This window comes from Wyeomyia smithii, chromosome 2 (genome assembly GCF_029784165.1).
Source record: "Wyeomyia smithii strain HCP4-BCI-WySm-NY-G18 chromosome 2, ASM2978416v1, whole genome shotgun sequence".
Taxonomy (NCBI): domain Eukaryota; kingdom Metazoa; phylum Arthropoda; class Insecta; order Diptera; family Culicidae; genus Wyeomyia; species Wyeomyia smithii.
This window is the reverse complement of record NC_073695.1, coordinates 33,053,269-33,080,147: the sequence shown is the minus strand read 5'-3', so window position 1 is coordinate 33,080,147 and position 26,879 is coordinate 33,053,269. Positions and strand designations below refer to the sequence as shown.

Genomic DNA, 26,879 nt, shown 5'->3' with positions numbered 1-26,879 from the left:
GTGTAGTATGCTAGGCATACAGACGCGAGGCATGAAGGATGTGAGGTATAATGGCTACGAGGCATACTGCCATAAGGCATAACGGACGTGAGGCCGAATGGACGCAAGGCCGAATGGACGCGAGGCCGAATACGATACTGTATGATCGCATAAGATCCAATTATCGTGACTGTGTTCCGGGTTCGCAACATCCATTTCACAGCATAATCTATTGAAAAAAAATGTTGCACCCTTGATGATTGACAAAAGGCGTCATTCAATGAATTGTTTATTTAGCTCAGATATTTTTTACTCTACGTGTGTAGTTAAAGTATAAATATATTCCTAAAGAGTTTAGGTTGGGCATAATATTTTTTAAATCATGCGGCGCAGACACATAACCGAGGGCAAGGAAACGAGGCGACGCTAAGCCGCGGTGGTTTCCACAGTCCGGGCCGTCGGAAGCGGCGGCCTCTTGCTGATCTACTGGTTTGCTAGGTTTACTCAAATAGAGTTTCTTTTCCTTAGTTAAGTCCGAACGAGCGGTAGCGAGTAAGGACAGCATTCGCTCGAACAACGAGTCGGCCGAAGGCCGCGAGTGTATTGCTTTCCAAATGACACTCTGAAGCGAAATACATGTTATTGAAAGAGGGCTGTGATGATGATGAGGATAATACCGTATTCCGCCTCACCACCTCGGCTTTGTGTCTATTCGGCCTCGCGTCCATTCGGTCTCGCGTCCATTCGGCCTCGCGTCCATATGTCTCGTGTCCGTATACCTGCCATCCATTATGCCTAGCGTACTATGCCTTGCGTCCGTATGCCTTGCGTCTGTATGCTTAACGGGGTGTCATCTTCCATGACATCTCTATCACAAGAAAAGCGCAAAAATTGAAGGCTATTAGAACAAGTACCGGTACTATATAAAATATTATATAACTTCATGAAAGCAAGTCAACTTGATAGAATCAAGTGGCAAAATACATCTCGAGTACTAATACGGCAATGCGCAAATCTGTTGTTATGCGCAGTGCAACTAGATCGACAATCGTTTTTATCAGTGGCATTGGGTCATTGTCAAGGTTTGGGAGGAAGAATGAGTACCGTAGGAGTGGATGCAGGGTATTGTGTGTCCCATCTACAAAAACGGCGACAAGCTGGAGTGCTGCAATTACAGGGCAATCACTCTACTGAACGCCGCCTACAAGGTACTCTCCCAAATACTCTGCCGTCGACTATCATCATTTGGAAGCAGTTCGTGAGGCACTACCAGGCGGGATTCATGGGTACCCGCGCCACCACGGATGAGATATTCGCGGTTCGGCAGGTTATGCAGAAATGCCGCGAAAACAACGTGCCCACATATCATTTGTTTATCGATTTTAAATCGGCGTACGACACAATCGATCGGGACCAGCTATGGCAAATTATGCACGACTACGGATTTCCAGACAAACTGACGCGGTTGGTCAAAGCGACAATGGATCGAATGATGTGTGTAGTTCGAGAACCGGGGGTACTCTCGGGCCCTGTTGAAACCCGAAGAGGTCTAAGGCAAAGTGATGGTCTCTCGTGACTACTGTTTGTGCCTACCTTCGTGAAGATGGCAGATACGTACATCGGACTAAAGGCCGAAGCCAGACGGATTGGACTGGTCATCAATGCATCGAAGACGAAGTACATGAAGTACGAGGTGGTCGATGAGTTCGTGTATCTAGACTCGCTGCTAACTGCCGACAACGATACCAGCAGAGAAATTCAACGACGCATTATGGCAGGAGATCGTGCATACTTTGGTCTCCGGAGGACGCTCCGATCGAGTGGATTTCGTCGCGGCGCCAAGTTAGCCATCTACAAGACGCTGATCAGACCAGTAATCCTCTACGGGCATGAGACATGGACGATGTTAGTGGAGGGCTAACGGACCCTTGCGGTCTTCGAGCGGAAGGTGTTGCGTCTCCGGTGGACTGCAGATGGAGATTGGAGTGTGGAGAAGGCGAATAAACCACGAACTGCAGGAACTGCTTAGGGAGCCATCTATCGTGCACACCGCTAAGATTGGCAGGTTTCAATGGGCTGGACATGTTGTAAGGATGTCGGACGACAGCCCGGTTAAGATGGTTCTTGAAACCAATCCGTCAGGGACGAGACGGAGAGGTGCACAGCGAGCAAGGTGGATCGATCAGGTGGAAGACGACCTACAGACTATGCAGACTGCAGAGCTGGCGAACTGCAGCCATGGACCGAGTGGAATGAAACGATCATTCTGCTACTAGCATTCAAACTAACAAGGCATACTTTACAATAAAATCATATTAGTTATTCTAGTAGGATTGATTTACCAACGGTGGACCTGATAGTACAAGCAACAACTGCCCGTGTGTGATTTTATCATCTTAACCATACAAAGGTTCTGTTAGTATAGGTAAAATGGTAATAAATGATAAGCTTCTGTTGTTTAATGTACCGTCAAATGTTTTTCTATTAAAAGGAGCAATCAAGCGTATCCCATGCGAGAGGGACTAACAATGGCCTTGGCCGGTCAAAGAACAACACAGACAAAAGCATGATTTTACCATGTCTACCCAATACACGAACTATACTTCCATTATTGATTTGCCAGTAGCAACTGCTATCATATCCCAGCACTAGTAGACCTTACTGACCTATTTTTGCGGCGATCGCAACCTAGACAACCGCTCGACTATTTATCGCTGCTTCCGATTGCGCTTGTCATAATCCTCAAATTTACACATGTTTTTACCGCACCAACGTGACTTTTGCGAAGCATAAAGTTTTTGGCCCTTCATCATGTCTGAACGCAAAAAGCGCAGCAGCACTGCGAAGCGTAAATCCGAGCAAACCGGATCTTCCAAATCTAAAACCTCAGTGGATAGTGAATACCCAAGTTACTCGAAATTCCAAGTATCGTAGTAAGATGCGATGAAGTTTTCCCATTCGTCCTCAAAGTGTTCGTTAGTATTGATACGCACTTAAATATCCTTGCAGCTCGGTTGTGTGCCGTCAGCGTTACCACAAGAACAAACTCCGCTACGACAAACAGTTCGAGCACGAGCTTAAAATGCTAGAGCTAATGCAGAACTCCGCCTACGATTCGATGCGTTTCCACAGGTTAGTGGTCTCAGTTGGAAAGGAAGACAATTGATTGGTGATAAAGTTGATGGACAGCTTCTTGAATATTCATTGCGTTTCAGACACATGGCCATAACCACCCTGTGGCCTCCGTTGCACACGAGGAAGGAAATCGAGTATGTTCTGGATAAATTTTTCCGATTGCCGGACAAGCAGACGCGGCGTTTGCACGAAATAATGAATTCCCCCGTGTATTGATCTGTGAATGTGCGGGTGTTTCTTTTAAGTTGGTTCAATACAAAGTTAATCGATGGTTGTTGCATTCAAAAATTTAACTACACTGATTTATCTTGCAAGAAACTTCCATTCATTTGTAACTGATTAATTTCTCTGATTCTATATTTACTACTGTTGGTTTGATTTCTACTGTTTGGGTTTATGTGGTGTCACACGGAGAATTGTCCCTCATAACAAAAGTGTATCTTACTTGCTGCTGGTAAAAACGCAGTTTTTCCATTTCCAATTTCTTTTTGAAATATAATATTCCCAAATTGAAATCTAAATAGGCAAAACCAAGTAAACCAAACTTTTAACACTTTGGGACACACATACCAGCGAAAAAAAGTCGCCAAATATTTTCTAAAAGCATACACATGCATACTCGTGTCAAGTTTCTGACGTATCTCTCAGCGATAATGTTTTGCAGAACTTGACTACGAGCATGTATTCGATATAAAGTTATGGTGGTACAGTTTCATAATTGAGTTTTTTGTTGCTGTTTTGCTCAAACTTGTCACTATTTTCTAATCACTAGGTGATCAGTAGCTTCGGATACATTAGTGTGTGTGTGTGTTTGTATCTATGTAAAGGAGCATTTTCTACCTTGCTTGAAGGGCAAACGTTATAATCTTTTTTAGCATTCAGTTGATGCTTATTTATATGAGTATTTTCTCTGTCATGGATAACTGCAAAAGTTCTGTATCATTCGAAAACTTTCAATTCCTGACAATTTGGACTTTAGTGTAGCTTTCTTGCGAAAACGCACGTTTTTTTCCATAAATCATTCTAACTACGGACTAACACAAATTACCTTAACGAAAAAAAAAACAATATCACAAAGTAACGTTATTTTTGTTTGGCTTTAGTCACGGGAAGTGATTTATCCGAGTTTTGCAGCTATGGTTTGCGGTAACAGACTTGTTTTTCATTACAGGTTTTTTGTGAATATACAATTTAGAGATGTACCGAATAATAGGGCTGGGAAAAAGTTATTTTTGAAAATTACCGAAAATTCGGATTATCGAATAATGATTTGAGCTCGAGCATGTCTAGGGTAATTCACTTTAATTCAAGAGTAATTTGGTTTTAAATTTTTCTTATTTAATCATCATGTTCTGTTGAATATTCGGCCGTCTGTTTGGCCGAATATTCGGCTTAACAGGTGGCCGAATATTCAACGAAACATGATGATAAGATGAGAAAAATTAAAAACCAAATTAGTCATGACTTGAAGTGAATTACCCTTGATAAGGTCAAGGTAAAACCATTATTCTGTAAACTGAAAATTTGATACTTTCCACAAAAAAACTTTTTTCCAGCCCTATTATTCGGTGCAACGCTAATACTATTGCCTAGTCGGTTGTTGGCATGGGTTTCTAAAAACACCCAAAATGTGTTTCGACATGCTACAATACTAAAAAAATGACTAACTGAATTATATTCAAAAAACGGAATCCAACGTTATCTCTTGAAACAGAGATCAGAAGCTTTTTTTCCGGGAGGATTATAAAAAATTAAAAAATATTCTAACCTTCCTAACACTTTCGACTTTCTCGTTTTCGTTTGGGTTTTTTTGGTGATCAAAAATAATATCATTGTTTTCCTCTAAGTATTGCTATCCTCCATTACAGGATAGAGATGATTTAGAATAGCAAAGTAGTGCACTCCGGCAGCAAAAACTACAAATAAATGCCAAATCGCGTGTGCGAAGGGGAAGATACCGTCTGATTTGAAGAATACAATTCCAACGATGTAAAGCAGTCCGCCAAACTTCAGTTCTGCCATTCCGGTGAACTCATGACCCCAGAAGATTATCACCAGCGACGGACCCAGCCCGATAACGATATAGAACAAGGTCTCCAGACACTTGTATCGCTCGTGAAACATCTAGAATGATAGGTTTAAGATTGATAAAGCTTATCTCACGAAGCACAGACAGCAAACACAAACCAACCTGTTGGTAAATAATACCCAAAATGGCCATCAACCAAACGCACCATTTTACCACTGAGACAATCTCCGGGTGAGACGTGTGCCCTAAGCTCAGCCACGGATAGTACGAGCCTGCTATGAAAATATAGATCATAGCTCTGTCGCACCGGTGAAGAACATCTTTTAACGGCCGGTTCCGGTTGCAGTAGAAAACGCAGTGGAAGAATGTAGACACGAAGAAAAGCATTGCCAGTGCAACACCATAAATGATTGCCGCCAGTATTTGGGCACCACTGTTGCTGCGCCAAAGTAAGTTAACTCCAGCATACATCGATGGGAGCACCCAAGCACCGTGTGTCACGACATTGGCAATGTGTTCAATCTAAAAGTAGAATAAACTTTAGCTAGCTCATTGACCGAATAAGTTCCCACGAACATCGAACTCAACAGATAACGCGAAAGTACCCGCCATTGAAACACAATGACACTCATAACAATATCAAAATTTTCTACTGATACCGCAAAATAAGGAAAGTTCACTAACCTCGGTGGGAATGTAGGCACAACCGGGTGCAGCACGTGCGTTTTTCATCCGTACACAGGACAAATCATGCCTCAATTTTAACCAAAATCCGAGTGCTCCAAACAGTTCTGCCGGTGTTGCTCCACTGTTGGACATAAGATTTCCGTGCGCAGCGCTAGGCTCTTCAGTGCTCTCGTAGCCACAAAGCTTAAATTCACCGTTACAGCCGGCATTATTGGAACTTATACTTTGGAAGTGATGCGGTGAAGTCGTCGGCGTTAGTGTTGAGTTCGTCTTTACCGGTGATGAGGAAGCCGATGGCAGTTTGCCAGAATTGCAGGTCGTCGTCGTCGTCGTGTGGCGTTGCTGTGCTGTCGTGCTGTGTCCTCCGTTGTAAAGCTCCCCATTGCCATAGACGCAAATATTACCGTGTGTTGCTCCATGCCGAGCAGTGATGCCATCTTGCATTGCGGTGCGTCTGCAGAGAAGAAAAAAGCAACGGAAAATTGATATAAAGCTCTGTTTATATTGGGTGACATTTTTTATCAACTAGATGAAGTTCGAGTAGACGCGAAATTTACTGCTTTGGATTCACTGATTGGATATACGGACTCAATTTCACACTTAACTTCGACTTGTTCGGAATGCTCGCATGGTTCGCACGCCGCAACCGTGCGAAATCGCACCTGCAGCAGGTGGCCGATTGTGTTCATGTATTTATATATATTTACTGCAGCATACTTTCTGCCCGCTGTTACTTAACTAGATACCAACCAATCGTTAGATGATCAAAATAGAACCTGCTGATTGGATGTACGTCGGGTGCGTAAACAGTATAGGTACCGGTATTTACATTCACTTCCAAGCCGATACACAACAACGTTTTGTTTAATCTTGAAAGATACAGGATGTTCATTTAAATACCATCAGCGGTTGAAATAAAAAAAAATCTACGAAATACACCTGCTAAATACGAAATCATTTTGACACGCTTCTTACGCTGAAGATAAGAGGTGCGCTTGACTGGAACGAATCGGATTTCGGAAAAAACTGACAATTTTTGATTTGATAAGATAAAATGCCTTCCAGCTGTAGACGTCTGATACAATGATCTCTGCTGGATTTAAGTTGTCTGTTGTGATAACTGTGCAGCTGCTTGATGAGCAACCCGTGGGAATCGTGAGTCTCACTTTTTGTATGTTGAAAATTTGTTGAGATTTTATAAGGCCACATATTACGAAATATGGACTATGGAAACTGCGAGGTTTTCGATAACTAAACTCAAACTGGATTATTGTCTAAATTAAATTGTCTAAATACTTCTGCCGGCTGAGTCCCGTTCAGTGGCATTTATTCAGGAACAGTTTTCTAAATATTTACCCATCTGGAGAAATCTCTGGGATTGTTTTTTGCATACCAAATTTTATCTCCTAAAACTATACCTTGATTGGATCTGTATAAATCGAATTATTATCACAAGTAATACACTAAGGTCGCTTTTTACGCGGGTTTTTTTACGCGGCTTTTTTACGCAGATTCCGGAATTTACGCGGTTTTTTTACGCGAATTCCGGAATTCACGCGGTTTTTTTCCGCGGATTCCGGAATTTACACGGTTTTTTTTACGCGGCACGTATCCCCGCGTAAAAAGCGACTTAAGTGTATATCACTTTTTACTGTGTGTGTTTGGATCATGACCACGTCATGAGTCAAAAGACCACGAAAGACCACGCACGGGGGTGGGGGGGGTTGACGAAATGATCACGTGGTCTTTTTTCCTGACTTATAATTTACTGTTGCCACCAAGTCAAGAGCAAAAGCTTTTGCATATTAGAAATATAGAATGTACTGAATGTTTAATAATAAAAATTCAAACAATTTAAGCGAATTCTTGGCACTTGATAAATGTAAAGACCACGTGGTTAAAGTCGCAACTTGGCCAAAAGACCACGAAAGACCACGGGGGGTACGGGGGGTATAAAAAGGGATCAAAATATGACCACGTGGTTTAGGAACGGCCCCGTTTAGTTGGTTACAATAGAGAATGATCTTTATTTAACATAAAAAAGAAAACGCTTATTACGTTAACGTCCTCCTTTAAGCGGAACTTTCTTTAACTCCTAACATTTTCATATCTTTGAACAATTTCGTGCTAGGTTACGCCTTAGTGAGAACGTCTGTAGCTTGAAAGTTGGGTGCGACATGTTCCAGTTTGATTAACTTATTCTCCACCTCACGCTCACACTCACAATGATACCTGAATGTGCTTAGTCCTTGCCGAATAGCCAATTTTTTCTCGGCAAGACTGATAACACTCTGATTGTCGCACTTGCTTTCTACCAGAATGCTTTCTGAGTGACTAACTCGGCCTCCGTTGTCGATAAAGCAACTGTGGCTTGCTCCGCAAACTGCAGGATATTGCAAAACTACTTCGAAAAAACACGTAGATACTGAATGAGCGCCTCGTCTCAGAATCATTCCGGTATGACAACCTAAGATCCTTGGTGCCCCGAAGATAGCGAAGAATTCGGTTTGCCGCCATCCACTCCATGCTGACCAATCCCATGCAACGAACCTGTTGGTCCAGCTTCTTATTCCATACCCTGCTTGCCTGCCGACCTTAGAAGACCTTTTTCAGTTCGTTCTGAAATCCCTGCTCCATGAATGTTTCCTCGCTATCCAAGTCACCATGGAGAAACACCGTCACAGCGTCCATTATGTGTACGCTCAGATCGTACTGTGCTGCCAATAAGGTATATTACAAAGGAGTGGCAGATAAGTTCTCGATATGCGATCAGAGATGGCGAGTTAAAAGTTTTGACGTCACAATAGTTTGAGTTCGGTTTTCAGTGCGGATTTTCGACAAATTGTACTTTTTTCTTGTTTTCAACGTTCCACGGTAACCAAAGAACGCGAATGCAATCGTGTGGAGGTAAATCATGTGGTATTTCGGTTTATTAAGCCTAAAAGTTAGTATACATGTTTCTCCCAAAAATCCCGATGTAGAGAAACGATGGCGTTTGTTCTGGCGGGTACCAAATCTTCCCGTAATGTTTTATATTCGTTCATATTTTCGCGCGGAGGATTTCGGGCATAGGTTCCAGGCCGATTCCTGGCGCATTTTACATCGGAAGGTAATGTATCAATTTATCATTCGTAGCTGTCCAAAAGTAATTGTTTACGTTTTAGCTGTTCCCACAATTTCTACACTTCAATCGGTGAATCCATCATCACGGACGGAGCAGAGCTTTTAAGGCAACACGAGACAGATGCACCAGCTGAAAAATACCCAGCAAACCAGAAGTCGTATGAGGATGTTAATTCTAAGTCGTTCAAATGATCATGTAAAGTTTGAAATTACATAAGATGCAACATTAAATTTGTTCATATCGTATAAAATTTAAATCCTATAAAACGCAATATTATGTTATATATGAAGCAATTTAACGCGTCATATAAAATTGTAAAATGCGTCATTCCTCTTAGTCGTATAGAATGCAACTTGAAGTTTCAAATGAGGCCATTTAAGATAGCCTGCGAAGTTATACAAAATCGTAACCAATTTTTTTCACAATGTACGTATATGGCCTCCAGATTTGTACACATAGGCTCATTTCATGCATCTTATATGGTCATTTTTTACCAAATAAGGGTTCACTTAACAGAGTTGAACGCGAGTTATATGAACCAATTTGTATGCTGGGTACGCTCCTTCGGCCAAATATCAAAATACATTTTTCACACCATTCGAAGAGAAGTTCATTATGAGTTGCCTGTTTGAAAATAAAAAAGAGCTCTCTAACACACCTGGAATCGCGGAAGAACTCACCCCAAGTGATGAAGAGGACGACATGTGGACTTACAAGCCAGCGACCCCTTGAATCAGATGGAGTAGAGTACGCCATGATTATATCGCTCGATCAGTATTGGAAAGTAACTCCGAAATGGTCATTTACACCAATCAAATTGAAGACTCTTCGAAGACGACTGCCATGAAAAAATATTTTGAAGATCTCACTAACGGTGGGCTAGTTTAGTTAATCTATGACAATACCTGGGAGACACATGTATTGTCTGATATTATCATAGTACAACAATATAATGCATTCGATACGATTTCAAACAAAATCTATATATTTTCCTATGCCAAACTGTGTTAAATTGGTTGTTGTGACGTCACGATTTCAGTACGCGAAAAATGTTGCTGCCTAACACTTGCAACCACGCTCATCTGCCGCTCCTTCGTATATACCTTATTGCTGAATGCTGTGCTGTCATCGCCAGTAGATAGCAGATGGTTGAGTAGCGGACGACAGGCGAATAGGTTTCGCTGTAATCCACACCTCTGACTTGCGAGTAGCGTAGGGATCCGCCATGATCTGTGGATTGTGAGCCAACGAGAGATTGCTGACGCTTTTGATAATGAGATTAAACTTGCCTTGGACTACATGTCCAGAATCGTGTTGCTGATCAACAGCTTCTTCTTTCGAATGTGACGATGTGACGCATATTCGATAAATCGGGCTTCTTGCCCGTGAATTTCTCATAGGGAGTAACGGAGACACCTTTCGTAGGAGATCTCTTTGCCGATATCGATTCGAAGACCCTTCAATGTATTCCTTAGTTATCTCTCCGAATACGCCTTGAACACCGAAATCCCCTTCCTTGGCCCTCAACAAGAAGGCGACCACTATCCTGTTGGTATCGTCGATGAAGGTGACAAAATACTTGCTGCCACCAAACGCACTCCGCACACATCCGAATGGACCAACTCCAGAATTTTGGTTGCTCTCTCTGATTTGAACGGTGACCTCAAAGGTTTGCCTTTTATGCAGAGAAAACATGGTGACATTGTGCCTGCCAGGACGTCCATTCCCATCACCATGCTGAGTAGTCGCTTAACGCTGTCCACATTCAAATGGCCTAACCGTCTATGCCACAGCTCCAGATCACATGCGCTGGATCGACCAAATTGATTCAGCTTGTAAAGACCGTTCGCCTCTCGTCCCGTGGGAATGACATCCCCGGTATCCTAATGCACCTCTCAACATCACTGGCTTCTGAACGTGACCTGGTAGCCCTTCTTGCAGATACGACTCACAGATAGTGTTCACAGAAGCATAGTGTCCTAGCTTCTAGCATTTGAAACACTGGATTTCAGCTTGTGTTTCTTCGTAGGCTTCGTGTGGTTTGATCGTGTTGCTAATGCACCGCTTGAATGACCAGAACCTCGAGCATCGATTGTCACGTCCTGAATAATTTTTTATTTCGCCCAATCGGCGGTCTGCTTGATGCCAGATGCGTCCATATGTCTATCCACATACCACATGGACAGATTTTAAACGATTTTCACCCCCCGTGGACAACTGCTCATATAAATTCTAAAAAATATGTATTGACCGTGGGCATTACACATACCCAGCTGTTCAAATAATCATGTTCATGAGAGCGTGGACGGTGAAATTCATGAAAAGGAACTTTCAGAATTACTCGAATAGAGGACAGAAGTTGAAACGAAGTACTGTTCTTGCCTCATAATGATAAAACTAGAATAAAAATCTATATATCTGCCAGTGTAAGATCTTACTAGGGGGGAGGGGGGTATCAAAAAATCATACGATGTCTTACAAGGGAGGGAGGGGGGATTTAAAAGGGGAAAAAATATGCTTATGTAATTATTGAACGGCCCCATAACATGTGTATCCACTTGGTCTCAGTAGACAGGTTACTACGTTTATCGCGCGGTGTACGTTGAATATTTCAAAACTCAGCTTGGAAAATAGGTTCAATAGATGGGTTAACACTGATGCTCACCTAATTTTTTTCTTGCAACTTATAGCATTTTTCCTCAGCTTTCCAATGCTGGTCTCAGATCGAGAAGCGGTAGTTGCTAACACGGTAAAAACTGCATTTTTCTGATATCATACAAAATGGCGGCCAAATTCAAGATGGCGGCCTGAATTCTGATTACTTCAAATGAAAGCCCTATCATTCTTCTTTACAGAAAAGTGCTACTTGTAGTAAAGTGCTACTTGTAGAAAAGTGCTACTTGTAGTAGTGTAGTTATTTTTTATTTTCAAAAAAATGCCATAAATGATACCTTTTAGGTTTTTTCTTGGGAATGAAGGATGTCTTCAACGTAAAAAATCAAACGCATAACGGCCGACGAGTTCACCGGACCTGAACCCTATAAACTTCACCATCTTGAGTGTATCGGAGGTCAAAGTCTGCTCTAAAAACATGAGGGTGTGGAAGTTCTGATGCGAAACCTGGCGACTGCCTGGAATAAAATACCACTTGCGGACCTCGTGCAATGCGTTCCTCAGTCGACGTTACCAGTGAATTTTCGAAAAGTGAAAAGCTGTTGTTTTTGTTTTGATAAATTTATCAGTTTGCTTCAATCTAAGACGAGCAATAACAAGACACACAGCTCCCTGCATGTGACTAAAAACAAGGTCGAAACGCCCTCAACGCGTCCAAGAAACATCAACTGTGTCTGTGTGCATATTATGGGTTTGGCACGTTTCACAAGACATTATTGTAGAGCTCGTATTCGATAGTTTACACACATTATACACACACACATTATACATTATACACACACATATGCCATTAATGTTTCTGGGAGTCGTTCGGGAGCGCTACATTACTGGAAGTTCGCAAGGTATATGAGAAGATCTGACACCTGTGTATCTTGTTATGTCGTCTTTGCATCAATGCAACTCTTTAATTGTCGGGCCCTGTAGGTATAGGAAAATATTTTTACCGTCCAAAACAAGTGAAACCAAATACCTCCAAATTAATTTTAATGCAATGTAAACTGATAACTCATAATATATATATTGTTTTCATGTGTAAGGTGCAGTGTTATCAATTAATTTTCAATACGTTACTTGCGTCTTCGACAACGAACGTCTGAAAAGAATTTATCTTATTTATTTATTCATTTGGTATATTCACCAACAGGCAAGCAGGTGCCCCAATGATGTAACTTAACGCTTACAATTAAAATATTTTCAGAGTCATTTATTTTATTGCGTACTCAGTCTAATTGGTGCAAAATACTTCCTACATTATCTCCCATCTTTTCTGAGAAATAAAAATCAGCATTACGCATGCTAGTATCAGATAAGGAAATTAGGGTTCAAGCTCCTTAATTGCCAAAATCGAATTAACATATCAAACGTGACAAATCTTTCTTGCCAACAATAGATAAGCCATCTAGCTTATAGCTGCTGAATGGTTTAATTGTAGAAGAGCAGAATTTTAATAGGAAACCAATGAACAGCACGTGTATTTTTAGAATATCAGCGAAAATGATAATAAAAAGTGACGAAAAAATTGATGAAGTAGGTATGGACTTTGCCGTTATCAGCTGAAACTCAGTCCTCAGTGTGAACGACCTTCACTGCTTTTAAGGTATAGCATATGAACAACTGATAAAAAGCCGGTTCATGATTTTCATTCCTATCAACAACATTGAATTTTGTTTCAATAAAAAAAAAATCACGCATTGACATTCTAGAAAATAACGGATACAAATTTCACATTTTTTAGTACACGTTCAATGCGATGAATAATATTGTATTCATAAAAACCACCGGGTAAGGCAATTCAAGCCGAAATCACTTTTATATTTTATTTCAAAACATCTAACTTTAGTAGTTTAAAGCCATGAAAATACTAACACCTAAACATTGCCTTCTTCCACACCATTCTCTCACTTGTGGTTGTGAATAACCTGTCGACATGTCAACAACCGTCAATTCAATTTCAACCTCGTATTTCTCTATTTTTTCATGTTTTACAACGCTATGCAGTATGCTAGTGATGTATGCAAACTTACAGGCACATTGAATAGAAGCAAAAGATCGATAGAATGCTTACGTCAGGACGCAGCGGTAGTCAAAAACCTCGACAGTCTTTGCACTGATAACGACCAACAATGATTTAAAAATAAACTCGTAAAAAGCATAAGATTTAACATCATTTGCAGGAAAGGATGCAAGTATTTGTTGTGTTAAAAAGTGAAACAACAGCTTCAAAAAATGACAACTTGTAACAGCTGCTTTAAAAAATTATACTTCGCATTCTAAGTAGGTTGATACTTAAAGAACCAACGATTTCGTCGGTCGGGTTTCATACGAAAGAAGAAAAAAAGAAGGTTACGCAAGATATTTTCGCGACTTTAACGGCGGTACAAGTTTGTCGCGAAACTGATTTATTTTTAAAAAGAGAATTTCTTTCCCTCGCAACTAGCGTCACGTTTTCTAGCGGAAAACAAAGTATATGACGGTAGACACTGGCAGCCTGGTTGTGAATTCTTGACATTCAAGTATCCGGCCACATTTTCTTCCATACTAATTTGTCGTATCCGTTCTACAGTTTTTACTAGTTATAATAAACATCTTCCTCACGTGTCAGGGACATCATCATACGTCTTCGTCAATGAAACTGTCCGGCGTCTACTGGCAAGAGACAGTTTTGCTTAATTTTCTTATTTTCAATTAGCGTACTGCTTCGAGAGCGAAACATTTATATTCTTAATTGGCTGATTTCTTTACAACTAGGTGATATACATGGTCAAACACACAAACATTTCATAAACTAAAGAAAAATTCTAAATAGAGTTCTCACTTAGTCATTTAATTAGTCTCATGAAAACTAGTGTGAAACACTAAACCGATTAAGCAACTATTTTTGAACGTAACTTGAAAGCTTAAACGTATGCTATTATGCTAGTGCAACCGTCTTAGCACGCACTGGTGGTCGATTCTTTGCCTAATTACTGAGTTCAATGTGAACCAGCAGTCAATCGACTGAGCTGTGCGCTACCTGAATGTTTGTAGTGTTCGGTCAGTGTTTGCAAGTCTGGTTTCGCAACATTCGCATGCTTAGCAAAACCCTTTTTTTCTTAAAAGGTGATCAGTGGAAAGCAACAAAAAAGTTCAATTTGACCAAGCACAGTACGAACACAAGAGATGACTTAAGATATCTTCCTCTTGGCAAGATTGGCTTATATGCACATACATTGGGGAGTACTTACAGAATATTCCAGTCAGTCCTTCACCGCAGTTATCTCCTTCGGTCAAGTTCTTCTTTGAATCTACACTGGGCCTCCGATAAAACGATTGATTTTCAATCAATCGGTGACTGCCGCGTGTACTATTTATTCAAACTCTGCAAACATATGCCCTAGGCAATGATACAGCAGCGAAGTGGAATTGCAGATTTTTTTCAATCAACTGCTACTTAGTTTGCACATCAGCATCACATACTCAGGAGAATAATTGAAGTCACTTTTGCAGGCTATTTGATGTGTGCATTGTGATGATATTAAGGAATATGTACCTAGTTTAGTTACTTAAAGCAGCATCATTCTACATGCAGTACTAGCGTCGTCCAAGAATTTACAACGCGTTTGGCACAGATCAGTCACACTATCTTTCACGGATTTTCTCAAGCTGCTTTTCAGTTGAGTACACTGATAAACATTTTTTTCGAGGCCAAAAGTAGAGTAATATTGATAGGAAATGTGCACTCGATGCTTGAAGGTAGAAAAAATACACGGAAGAAGCAAGCACAAAACAACCACACTTCCACCGCGACGTCAAGCGATGAACTGAGGTAAGCATGAATTCAGCTGACTGTCGATGTCAGTTTAGCCCGTTCAGCCATGAAAAATTGCGTTCATTTTTGTTTGTTTTTTTTTTTTCTATATGTTGAACTTTTATGCTTCGGATAGCAACTGACAGCGATTAGGCATGGGCGATACCGATGAATGTATCGATATTCTGGAACTGCCGAGATGGTATCGCTAGGGAGTATTTTTGTGATTGTTGTTATATCTGATAACATTGTTATAAGACTGGTTTGATTGTGTCTTGTTATTAACATGATGAATATAAATTGCTAAAAAGCTTCAAGTCCGAATGTTCACGTACAAACAACCAACCATATGCAAATACTATTTGTACAGACAGTAAACTCCAACCGTCTACGCATTTCTGTATCTGTAAAAAAATTCACTAGAAAACTCAAATCAACAGATTGGCTAATGTTTGCTCAGGTGAATCCCCCTTCGATAAGATTTTAAAATCTATTTTACTGATAATAATCAATGAGTTTTTCATTATTATTATATTAGCTATAAACGTATTAATAATTAAATTTCGATAACTGACAGTAATCAATTGATAATAAATGTTACAATCATCTTATTTGAAAAAGATTCTATTATTTATAACAAAAACTCTCTTAATTTGTTCGATCTGCTTCTTTTAGATCTTCGCAGTTTCAATTAAGAAGAACACTATTCTTTCATTTTTTTTCGCTTCTTTTCTCTGTGTCTCATTCGCAGCAAATCCGTGAAAGTCGTCCTTCGACTCCTGCATCAAATTAGGTTTTGATTCGGTACCTTTGGAGAAAGCACCACGTTAGGCCGAACAGATCTCGTGTCTCTGTTAGAAATTCGCAGTTGACAGCGGTGGGCTCGTCACCATCCAGCCATGTACCGAAATTTACAAACAGAACAAAATCTCGCCGGGGTTTTGTACACGGTTATTGAGTTTATAGCGTTGTATAAATTCTGATTCAGTTCTATCGAAGCGCAAGTTTAACCTATCGATCATCGACTTATAAGAAACATGAAATAAATTTTTAGTAGAAAATAATAGTTTTATTTTTGAGCAAACAATTGAACCGCTTAAAGTAATAAAATGAGCTTTCTTGTCCGCTACGTTATTCATATCGAAAAAATATCCGAGCCATTCGACCCATTTCGCAAAAGATGAACCCCTACGGTATGGTTCAATCATGGCAGCCATATTCAAATTCATCATTTTGTAGATTTGTCTGAACAATTTATAAACCGCACAAAGAAAAATATATCTGAGTTGAACAAAGAAATTATAGAAAACAAATAAAAGTCGACTCACTTAAGCAGGTATTAGACGAAGCAAATATTTGCTATTTTTGGTACGATTTTTATTTGCACAAAATAAATTCTGTATTGAAAAATAGCAAATATTTGCTTCGTCTAATACCTGCTTTAGTATGAGGCCGTCCACATTCCACGTGGACAACTTATGAGGGGTAGGGGATACGCAAATGTCCACGCTTGTCCACGGAAGAGGGGAATGGGGCAATGATGATCAGAGTTGCCACATTTGAATCTGTGTTTTTCTTTGAAAAAATCTTAGCATCTGTATCTGGAATAAAAATATCCCTAAAAAAATCTTCATTTTCATTTTCAAGTTTTTATGGTACATATACATAATTTCTGAGCTGAAACGTGCAAGAAATTGAAAATATATTCAATTTGCTTAGTATTTAATGCATAAAAATTTGGAGTGTTCATAAAACTTAATGTCAATTTTAGAAAGTCTGTTAATCTGTACTTTATGACGAATATCTGTGTATCTGTATATACAGATCCTGTACGTTACTTCGGCCCAAAAATCTGTAAAATACAGATTAATTTGTATATGTGGCATCCCTGATGATGATGTCCACGTACATTACCTTATTGCATTACCTTATTAAAAATTTCTACAGATTATCTGGTTTTTAGAGTTGTTTTCAGTTATAGTTGAGATAAATTTGAAATCCTTTTTTTAGTGACCTCTTCGTTTTTTCGGAACGATTCTTTAAACATGTTGAGAACAATTCAAAAATTACTGGTAAAATAGGATTTTTTCTTGTTTTCTCTTGTTAGCAGAGGTACTTTTAAGTTTTCATTGGATAATTCGACATCATTTTGGCGTGCACAGTGGTCCAAGGGCAGCCAAAACCTCAAAAATCAAAGTGAACCAATCCGTAGAATTATATTTTTTTATACTTCCTTAATCCTTTCGGGACATGAATCCAAAGTTTGAGTGTAATCCGTTGAGTTTTGATTTTTTACAGCATTTAGAATGGACAAACATCGTGTTTTTCGGGGATAATCACTGTATGCATTTCATAACTTGAGACCATCCTGTAGCTTAACAGGATGCACGCACATGAGTGATGTCTTCAGAGAATCTGTTCATATATGTCTAAGGAATATTTCTATTGATTTCAGGAACTTTCAATCAACTAGAGATTTGTGTATTGTGTTGAATTGTTGTCTTATAAACTTTTCCGGGTTATATAAGCCTTGAAACTATAGTTGCCCATGAGAGCCAGCTATTAAATGGGTTTCATTCGAAAGGTAAAATCATAAGCTTCAAAATGGTGAAAGTTTAAGTTGTTGAAAACTACCGATAAATAGCTTTTCATCCAATTTAAGAAATTAAGTTTAGAAAATCTATACCGAGACTGATCGAGAAATCAAAGAAATAGTTATCGGTTTCCGTTATACTCTACTAGAAAATTTTTTTGGAAATAAATATTGATATTCAGTCCGCGCAAATATATATTTCGACTGTGACATACAGTCTTCCTCAGTGCTTATGTGGACTGGTAAAGAGCAAAGCGTAAATCCTGTTTTTTATTTGTAGTAGGTAAAAAATGAAAATTTAGCGCTCTTAATTGTAGTTAGGTAGGGAATTATGCGGTCGATTGTTTACCGTACCATGTCTGGGGTTTTTGGGAAGCAGATTGAATAGCCATGAGGGGTGATTACCTGCGTCTTTGTTGAGAAGCGTGCATGAGTGTTGTTCATAAATTTCTAAACTTTCAGCTACATAAATTTCAATTAATTTTTTTTATAAATTTCTAAGTTTTCAGCATGGAAATTAGACTTTCCATAAATTATTAACGGGGACGGAGGAGGTGAATGTTATCCGAAGTAAGTGGATGTTCCTCGTTAAAAATATGTTCAGCCACTTTTGATTTGAAAAGGTGTGGTGGGGCATTTTTTGAAACTTTACTTGCTTTTGTCACTTCTGCGAAATGTTCTTTGAAACGTATCCCTAGGTTACGTTTAGTTTGTCCAATGTAAACCATGTCAGAGTGACTGCATGCAATTTTATAAATTCCAGCTTTGTTCAGGGTATCAATAGGGTCTTTGGTAGACCTCAATTCTGTTTTGAGTTGGGTATTTCTACTAGTGTAGACAATATCCATTCTAAATTTCCAAAATTTGAACGAAGTGGGCGTGTCAAGTTAACGTCATATTCAACGGCTACCCTTTTCAGATCTTCTGTTATTGGGGTGAGTGTTGTAAAAGATTTCCGAATTTGAGCACGCTTCTTTTTATCAACAATGGCTTGAATGATACTTCCATTGTAGCCATTAAGTTTAGCAATTTCGAAAATATATTCCAGTTCCTTTTGCTTGGCTACTTCACTTAGAGGTAAAGTTTCCATGCGGTGGATCATATGATGGAAGGATGCCATTTTATGCTGGAAGGGATGGTTTGAAGTGTTAGGTATTACCCGTTTTGTATTCGTGGGTTTCCAATAAATTTCAAATTCCAAGTCCGTAGACTTTATGACTACAACGACGTCCAAGAAAGGGAGTCTGTTGTTAAGTTCTTTTTCAATTGTGAAGTTTATATTTTTATGGGTATTATTAAGGAATATGAAAAAAGTTTCAAGATCCGCCCTTTTCAAAATACAATAAATCCGCCCCGTTAATAATTTATGGAAATTAGACGTAGCTGAAAGTTTAGAAATTTATAAACAACACTCATGCACGCTTCTCAACAAAGACGCAGACATGGTACGGTAAACAATCGACCGCATAATTCCCTACCTAACTCCAATTAAGAGTGCTAAATTTTCATTTTTACCTACTACAAATAAAAAACAGGATTTACGCTTTGCTCTTTACCAGTCCACATAAGCACTGAGGAAGACTGTATGTCACAGTCGAAATATATATTTGCGCGGACTGAATTTCAATATTTATTTCCAAAAAAAAGTTTCTAGTAGAGTATAACGGAAACCGATAACTATTTCTTTGATTTCTGTATACAAGTTATTCTGATTGCGTATCAGGTTCAGGCGCTTCATTCAATCGTAGTAGCCAAGGAACACGTGCTCCCCAAACGGCTGTTTCGAATATAAACAACGCGGAGAACTCAACGTTTAAGTGTAGCCGCTGATTCTTTTTCCTTGTGCACACAACCAAGAATCCCAAATGGATAATGCTAAGTTTAAACAATCTTTTAAGTTACTTTTATAAGTACCAACGTACAACGCTATTCTCAATTATTCAAAGAGAAATTCGCATAAAAAAGAGTAATCTTTGAAGAGATTGGACGATGTTCCGGCATGAAGGAACACGTGCTTTTTTCAAAAACCCGGAATACGACGCAGATTTTTTATCATTTTGGAAATATTCCGCCAAGAAGTTTAAGCAGGCTTCAAAAAAGGCGGAATACTTCGAGGTAAGGTTTAAAGCATGGCTGGAAGAAAGCATAAGACTAAAAGGGTCATGTTCGATCAACAAAGGTGGACGGCCCAAAAACCTTTCGAGAAATCCAGCATGTGTCATAGATGAACAAAAAAAAAATAGATAGATCCAGCATGTGAACAAAAAAAAGGAAGACTGAACATATGCGCACAACATACACTCCTGAGAAATTACCACTTGCTGCCGAAATGAGTATGTGATTAACTGGCAAAAAAGATATTGCCACTTCGGTTAGACAAGCCGTCGAAACTTCCGTAGAGGCAAAAGCAGCATCCCCGGAAAAAGCTGTAGCAACAATAGTCCAAGCCAGGCTAAGCAAGCAGGCATATCTTTTTGTACGAGAACGTGTTAAATATCGGTATCCTTCATACCATAAAGTGCTGCAGGCAAAGAGAGAATTCTATCCTCCGGAAGAGGCATTTGAAGTCGACGAAGTCGGAGTTTGCATAAAGTTACAGGCACTTCTAGATAAAAACACAGAGAGATTGATTTTAAGGCTTGGCGATGAAATCTATAATTATCCTGAGGCAATACTGAAAGCTCTTATTTTTATCATAAAATGGGGCTGCGATGAAGCTTCAGGACTCAACGAATACAAGCAAAGGTTCAGTAATTCAGAAAATAGAGATTCTCACGTGTTCTTAACTTCGTTGGTTCCATTATGTCTGTCAGGCAGTGAAACTGACACAGATATTCTTAGGGATAACGAGCATCCCGGGTCACCATATTCGTGTAGGCCTATAAACATACAGTTTCGTCCGGAACCTCAACAGGTTGTTCTCATATACTGCCAATTATGGCTTGAATTTTTAATAAAATACAGTTTCATTAGGTGATTGAGGAGAAGTATGAACGAATGAAAGCAGAGATTGAAAACCTTTTGATACGGTAATCGGTGATAAAAGTATTATTGTTCGGTATCAGCTCTATTTGACCATGGTTGATGGTAAGTTAACAAATGTGTTGACTGAGACAACGTCAGCGTTGCGCTGTCATATTCGCAAGGCCACATCTTCGCAATTCAATGAGCTAGAGTAGGTGTCATCTTTACCAGTCAATGAAGAGTCATTGGATTATGGTATGTCTTCACTACTCGCGTGGATCCGAAGCTTTGAATGTTATATACACATCGGATACCGGTTAGATTTCAAAACAAGGAGGAAGACTGAAAATGAGGAAAAAAGCCAAACAAAGGATTCAGGACCGGTTTCCGAACTCGAGTGGGTCTGCTAATTAATAGAGATAGAGTTTCTTGCTGCAGCGAACTGAAAACTGAAGCTTTCGAAGCTTATTGCTTGGAAACAGCGGAGCTATACGTGGAGTTATATAGGTGGTATAATATGCCCACATCTCTACATAAGTTACTGATCCATGGCCACCAAATTACAGAGAAATCTATTCTTCCCGTGGAGAGGATGTCGAAAGAAGCCCAAGAACGGAGCAACAAAATCATCAAATCATGCCCTAATAATTTTGCAAGGAAAGGTTTAGTTAAAATAAACTAAACACCGGGGTATGTCCAAGACTGGTCAGTAATTACCTACACGCAAAAGTTGGAGTGTGCGTAACCAAATCATTTATGAGCGAAATTAGCGCATTTACTGATTAAAATTGGAACCAGTACAACGCATGTGCGTTGGGCATAACGCATTTGATGCTCTAGCGTATTTTGAATGTATTGCGCAGCTCCAAACCACTACACTTATAAAGCATCAGCCGATGTTCAAAAGGTTGGCGTCGTTGAAACAGTGCAACCAGCAATCAATACTGATAAGTTGGGTACTGACTCCATTGAAGAAATTATTGTCTGATCGATTCACTTTCATGAATCGGATCATTTGAAAACATCATTCAATCATTAACAATAAACAAAAACATGAGATTAGTCCAAAACATTTTGCATTTAATTATGACTCTGGTTTCATTCACATGCATTCGGTTCTGCGTTACTGGCACCAGCGTCAATAACTTCCGCGGCAGCAAGGCTCGCTATTGGCCGTTTCGGTTGCTGACGATTTTTAGGGATGCACGAGCCGTTGATACGCACCAGGCTCGCGAAAGTAAAGAACGGTTTTTTGAGCGCCTCGAAACTGATCGTTCGCCCGAAGCCGAAGTTTACCGAGACATTACGATTTTTGTGTATATGATACATATTCTGATTTCGATCTCTGTCAATGTATTCCTTGTACAACTTTTGCGTTATGCTTATCACGCATTGGTTGTGCGAAGTCAGAGCAAATTCTGTGCGAATTGAAAGAACACATTGGATGATTAAAGCTTGAACTTTTGCGTGTAGACACATTATGTGGTAACAATTAACCTAACTTTATAATTCCGAATCATTTGAGTAATCGTATGATGAGTTTTGACCATTTTAGGGCAGTTATAGGTATATTATGTAAATATTTTGGCACTATTTTTGGTCATATCTCCAGAACAGGTAATACGATTTCAAATTACAAACAATAGAGTGTCAGAAGACTAAAATTCCGTTCTTTTGACGGTTGGATGAAGCTAAATCGGTCAAGTGGTTACGGAAATATTGCGAAAAAAGCATGAAAATGGACAGAAATAACAAATAATTCATCTATAAAACGCATATATCAAGATGGCTTGACAAAGTTATTTTTTTTTAATTCTTTTATCACCAATATTTAGTGGTTAATTTGTGAGTTCGAAATCCAATTTGTGGTAATTTGTGGTTAAGTGGTTTCCGAGAAATTTTCAAAAAACTGAGTCAAGCCATCTTGAAACATGATTTTTCTTTAAATGAATCGGACAACGATGATATATAGATCAATCGAAAGCTCTTAATTTGTGGTTCACGAAAATGTAATTTTTAACGTCATATTTACTAGTGTTTGTACAAAAATTTGTGTTTTATTGTTCACGTGGTTCTACGTTTTGTTTATTTGTTGATGACGCTGCTGTCCGCTAGTGGCGTTGGCTGTTTGCGGTGTTTGTCACTGCTATACTGAGCGTGCGTTTGGGGAATATGCTAAATATCGTGATTCTTAGGAACTTAGATTCGGAGAAATGTTTCAGAAATATTCAAACAAATGTTCAAATAAGCTGTCGGGTTCCAACTTAATGTTGCTCTTCTGTTATTTTTTCATGCATATGTGCTAACTTATGAGCAAAGTAATAAAGAAGATTTCTGCTGTCCGCGTGTCTGTTAAGCTACTAGTGGCACCGTCGCACAGAAGAGTACCTAGAACAAAAATCTGGCCAAAATAAGAAAAAAAAATTATGTCGCTTTTTGGTGCCGCTATATTTTTTCTGCAGCTTAAATAAATGCTTCACAATATACCATCACTCGATTAACGTTAAACGGTATTATCATATGCTGCGAGCGCTGTAAACATTGACAAATTTTCAAGCATTTTTTGGGAATCGAACCAAGTTGTGCCAGGCGTCAATAAAAATGACAATTGATCAATATTATACACCAAATGAATTTTTTATGTTCAATGCTAATAAACCGGTTGATAAAAATTCCGATAATAAAAATTATAGCTACTCTTAACAAGTTTTCGAAATTAGTGATTTTTACGTATTTTCGAGCGTTTTCAATATTGAAAGAGTTATCAAATCTCGCGGAATCCGATCATATAATCATCGGGGGAATGGAAGTTCATAACATCACATTCTCGCAAATATCTCATCCGGTAACGTCCAGATTGACATTTGCGACCCGTTTGAAAAATGTTGTTCATGACATATTTTGACGAATACCTGCCTCATGCTTAAAACAGAGTTTCAGTTCAACAAAGATTAAATGAGATTAGTTAAGTGAATGAACTTCAACTAATTTAAGTAAACTTAAAATTAACTTGGTGCACAGAATCAATAATCCAGGTAAATAACATTCCGTCTAAAAGCCTTTTTCCAACCTACGTAGGTTCCACGAGGCATAATATAATCTGTGAGCAACAAATTGAAAATTCAAAATGAAGATATTTTGCTACATCATTTTTCTTGCAAATTCTTCGATTTGTTTCGCTGCCCGTTTTGCGAACACAAATTATACGAGCGTATTTCTTCATCTGTTCAATAACATTAATGAAGCCACATAGGCTATGTGAATGTAAACATCAAGTTATGTGCGTGATTATTAGAGTTACTCTTTGATACAATTCTGCGCCTGTTGGGCTACCTGTAGTAGAGCAAGTGTGTTGGCTAAGTTCCCCGAATCTCGATATTTACCATATTCCCCACACGCACGCTCAGTATAGCAATGACAAACACCGCAAACAGCCAACGCCATTAGCGGCCAGCAGCGTCACCAACAAATAAATAAAACGTAGAACTACGTGAACAATAAAACACAAATTTCTGTACAAACACTAATAATTATGACTTTAAAATTAACATTTTCGTGAACCACAAATTAAGAGCTTTCGATTGGTCTATATATCATCGTTGTCCGATTCATTTAAAGAAAAATCATGTTTCAAGATGGCTTGACTCAGTTTTTTGAAAATTTCTCGGAAACCACTTAACCACAAATTACCACAAATTGGATTTCGAACTCACAAATTAACCACTAAATATTGGTGATAAAAGAATTAAAAAAAATTACGTTGTCAAGCCATCTTGATATATGCCTATAAAACCTAAATTAATCCACCTAGTGGTGCAGAAACCTTTTTTTATACTAACTATTACTTTATACATATTTGGCCAGTCACTTACAAATCGTATACCATCGTAAGTCCAATTTCAATTATGAATGAAATGAATTCAAAAGATATATAATATGCAAATAATATGAATGTTATCACTGGAGTACATGAGTCTTATTTTTTCGATCACAAACCAATTTTTAAATGCTGGCTAGAAGTAATTGAATTTTTTTTTAGATAATCGAACGTGGGGAAACAGTAATAGATAACAATGATGCTGATTTCATACTAGAACAGCAAACATGTATGTTAGTTTAATGCGGTTCTACTCATTCGCTTTATTTTCAGAAATCGCAGGACCTAGATTTAAGAATCAGCATCAACAGTTTTTTTACGAATTGAAACTTTCACAAACCTGCTCTTGAAATATAGTTTAGAATTATACAAGAAAAAAATATAGCAAAAAGTTGTCAATTGAATCCTATCTCAAATGCATTATCTGAAAATAAAGGTTCTCCACGATCTTTGAGAATTTTGGATTTTCAGAGTGTAGGCGAGAACATTATTGTGTTCGAAGGCCTAGGCTGTATGAAAAAATCCGAAATAAAGCCTTTTTTAAATCTTGCTGCGATAACGAGAAGTGGAATAACATAGATACTCTGTTTGCACTTAGTCTTAAATTAGAAAGCAATATTTATATCATACATGAGCATATTGTATCATTCATACTTTTCACCTGCGCACACTAGTAAACGTGTATAGCCATGTAGAGTTGCTTCAACACTTTTTCCTAATTTTGCCGATTACGTTCACCAACTACTTTAGATTCCTGGTCACAAATTTCAAACATAAAATAAGTATTCAACTGAAAATTTTTCCAGCTGTTCAAAACGTAGCATTGCAAACGAAACAGCGATCCATTTGTGTTTTTCTCAACGGGTGGCACTAACACATTCGTACGTAAATAGGTCTATACATCTTTGGTAAAGCTTGTTACATGTGCACACTGTGGGATCAGATTTTGCTACAATGCTTGGCTCCCGAAAGCTGTAAATGTTTCTTACTCTTCGCAAATCTTGATTCAACGTACAATTTAGTATATATTTCATAAGAAGTGAGGACGGGAGCTTCGGAGGAAAAGGAGCTAAGGAAGCATTGCAGTTTTTTCTAAAATCTGGTTTAAATTTCCAAGAAAAAGCTTAAGGGTAATTTATTTACACCAGTTAAGACGCACTACGAAGAGTGTAAAGATTATGAAAAGTTGTCCATGATTGTTGATTTCTTTTGAGAAATAAATAGCGATACGAAAAAAGAGGGATAGAGAAGAGTAGAGAGCAGTGAGAGAGAAAAATTATCCAGAAAGTAAAATATCCCATGTCTAAAATATGCTTTACCTTTACAACCAATAAAAGATCGCACTCAGTATAATTTTGAAAGAGCTCTTGGTCTTTCATTTGAGCATGTGAACATCAAAATCGGAATAAGCGTTCTGTAAAAAGAGTGTTTTTTTGTTATTTTTCTTTTTTTGGTCGATTTGGATATACTACACATATAAACAACATATTTACACATACATACGTACAGGCACACATACACAAACATACAAAAATTGTTCAATTCGTCGATCTGAGTAAATTGGTATACAACACATGGCTCTCCATGCCATTAATTTTGCCTTAAAAGTTTAATTTCTTATATTAAAAATACTCTTTGATCAATATTTTGAAATCTAAGCCACTAATCAAAAATCCACTCGGTAGCATTCTGAGGGACCACAGTAGCTTTCGTTTGCGTAAAAGATCATTAAAATCGGATATTGCGTTGTGTAAGAAAGGTGCGTTAGTATTTTGCGGCACATACATACAGACAACATACATACACACACACACATACACACGAACAGACATTGCTCAGTTCGTCGAGCTGAGTCGAATGGTATATACGATTTGGCCCTCGGGATCATGGATCTATTTTGCGTTTTTCGACCGATTTTATAACCTTTGTTTAGTATAACAAAGGTAAAACCGGAAATGTTTCATATATGAAGTCTACTTTAATACGGAATAAGTTAAAGGGTGTTAGAAAACCGCAATTCTTCAATCCCAA

At 38.7% G+C, this 26,879-nt stretch overlaps 2 protein-coding genes across 2 annotated transcripts; one reads left to right on the top strand and one right to left on the bottom strand.

Moving 5' to 3' along the window:
- The first annotated feature begins 2,702 nt into the window (after nt 1-2,702).
- LOC129723659 (uncharacterized) lies at nt 2,703-3,457 on the top strand. The gene is made up of 3 exons (XM_055677997.1): nt 2,703-2,912; nt 2,989-3,111; nt 3,195-3,457. Exons 1-3 carry the CDS (start codon nt 2,791-2,793, stop codon nt 3,328-3,330), a joined length of 381 nt encoding a protein of 126 aa, XP_055533972.1. The 5' UTR covers nt 2,703-2,790; the 3' UTR covers nt 3,331-3,457.
- On the bottom strand, nt 3,387-15,436 carry LOC129723658 (monocyte to macrophage differentiation factor 2). The gene is made up of 4 exons (XM_055677995.1): nt 14,852-15,436; nt 5,828-6,284; nt 5,306-5,665; nt 3,387-5,238 (listed from the first exon to the last, which is right to left on the bottom strand). The coding sequence occupies exons 2-4, from the start codon at nt 6,272-6,274 to the stop codon at nt 4,957-4,959; spliced, it is 1,089 nt and encodes a 362-aa protein (XP_055533970.1). The 5' UTR covers nt 6,275-6,284; nt 14,852-15,436; the 3' UTR covers nt 3,387-4,956.
- Nucleotides 15,437-26,879: the final 11,443 nt, after the last annotated feature.

What these genes read in the sequence shown, in the direction of transcription:
- LOC129723658 (XM_055677995.1), bottom strand. Translation starts at nt 6,274, where the DNA reads ATGCAAGATGGCATCACTGCTCGGCATGGAGCAACACACGGTAATATT. An exon ending in GTGCCTACATTCCCACCGAG is followed by an intron (nt 5,666 to 5,827) that starts GTTAGTGAACTT and finishes TTCTACTTTTAG; the next exon opens with ATTGAACACATTGCCAATGT. An exon ending in TGGGTATTATTTACCAACAG is followed by an intron (nt 5,239 to 5,305) that starts GTTGGTTTGTGT and finishes CTATCATTCTAG; the next exon opens with ATGTTTCACGAGCGATACAA.
- LOC129723659 (XM_055677997.1), top strand. Translation starts at nt 2,791, where the DNA reads ATGTCTGAACGCAAAAAGCGCAGCAGCACTGCGAAGCGTAAATCCGAG. An exon ending in TCGAAATTCCAAGTATCGTA is followed by an intron (nt 2,913 to 2,988) that starts GTAAGATGCGAT and finishes ATATCCTTGCAG; the next exon opens with CTCGGTTGTGTGCCGTCAGC. An exon ending in GATTCGATGCGTTTCCACAG is followed by an intron (nt 3,112 to 3,194) that starts GTTAGTGGTCTC and finishes ATTGCGTTTCAG; the next exon opens with ACACATGGCCATAACCACCC.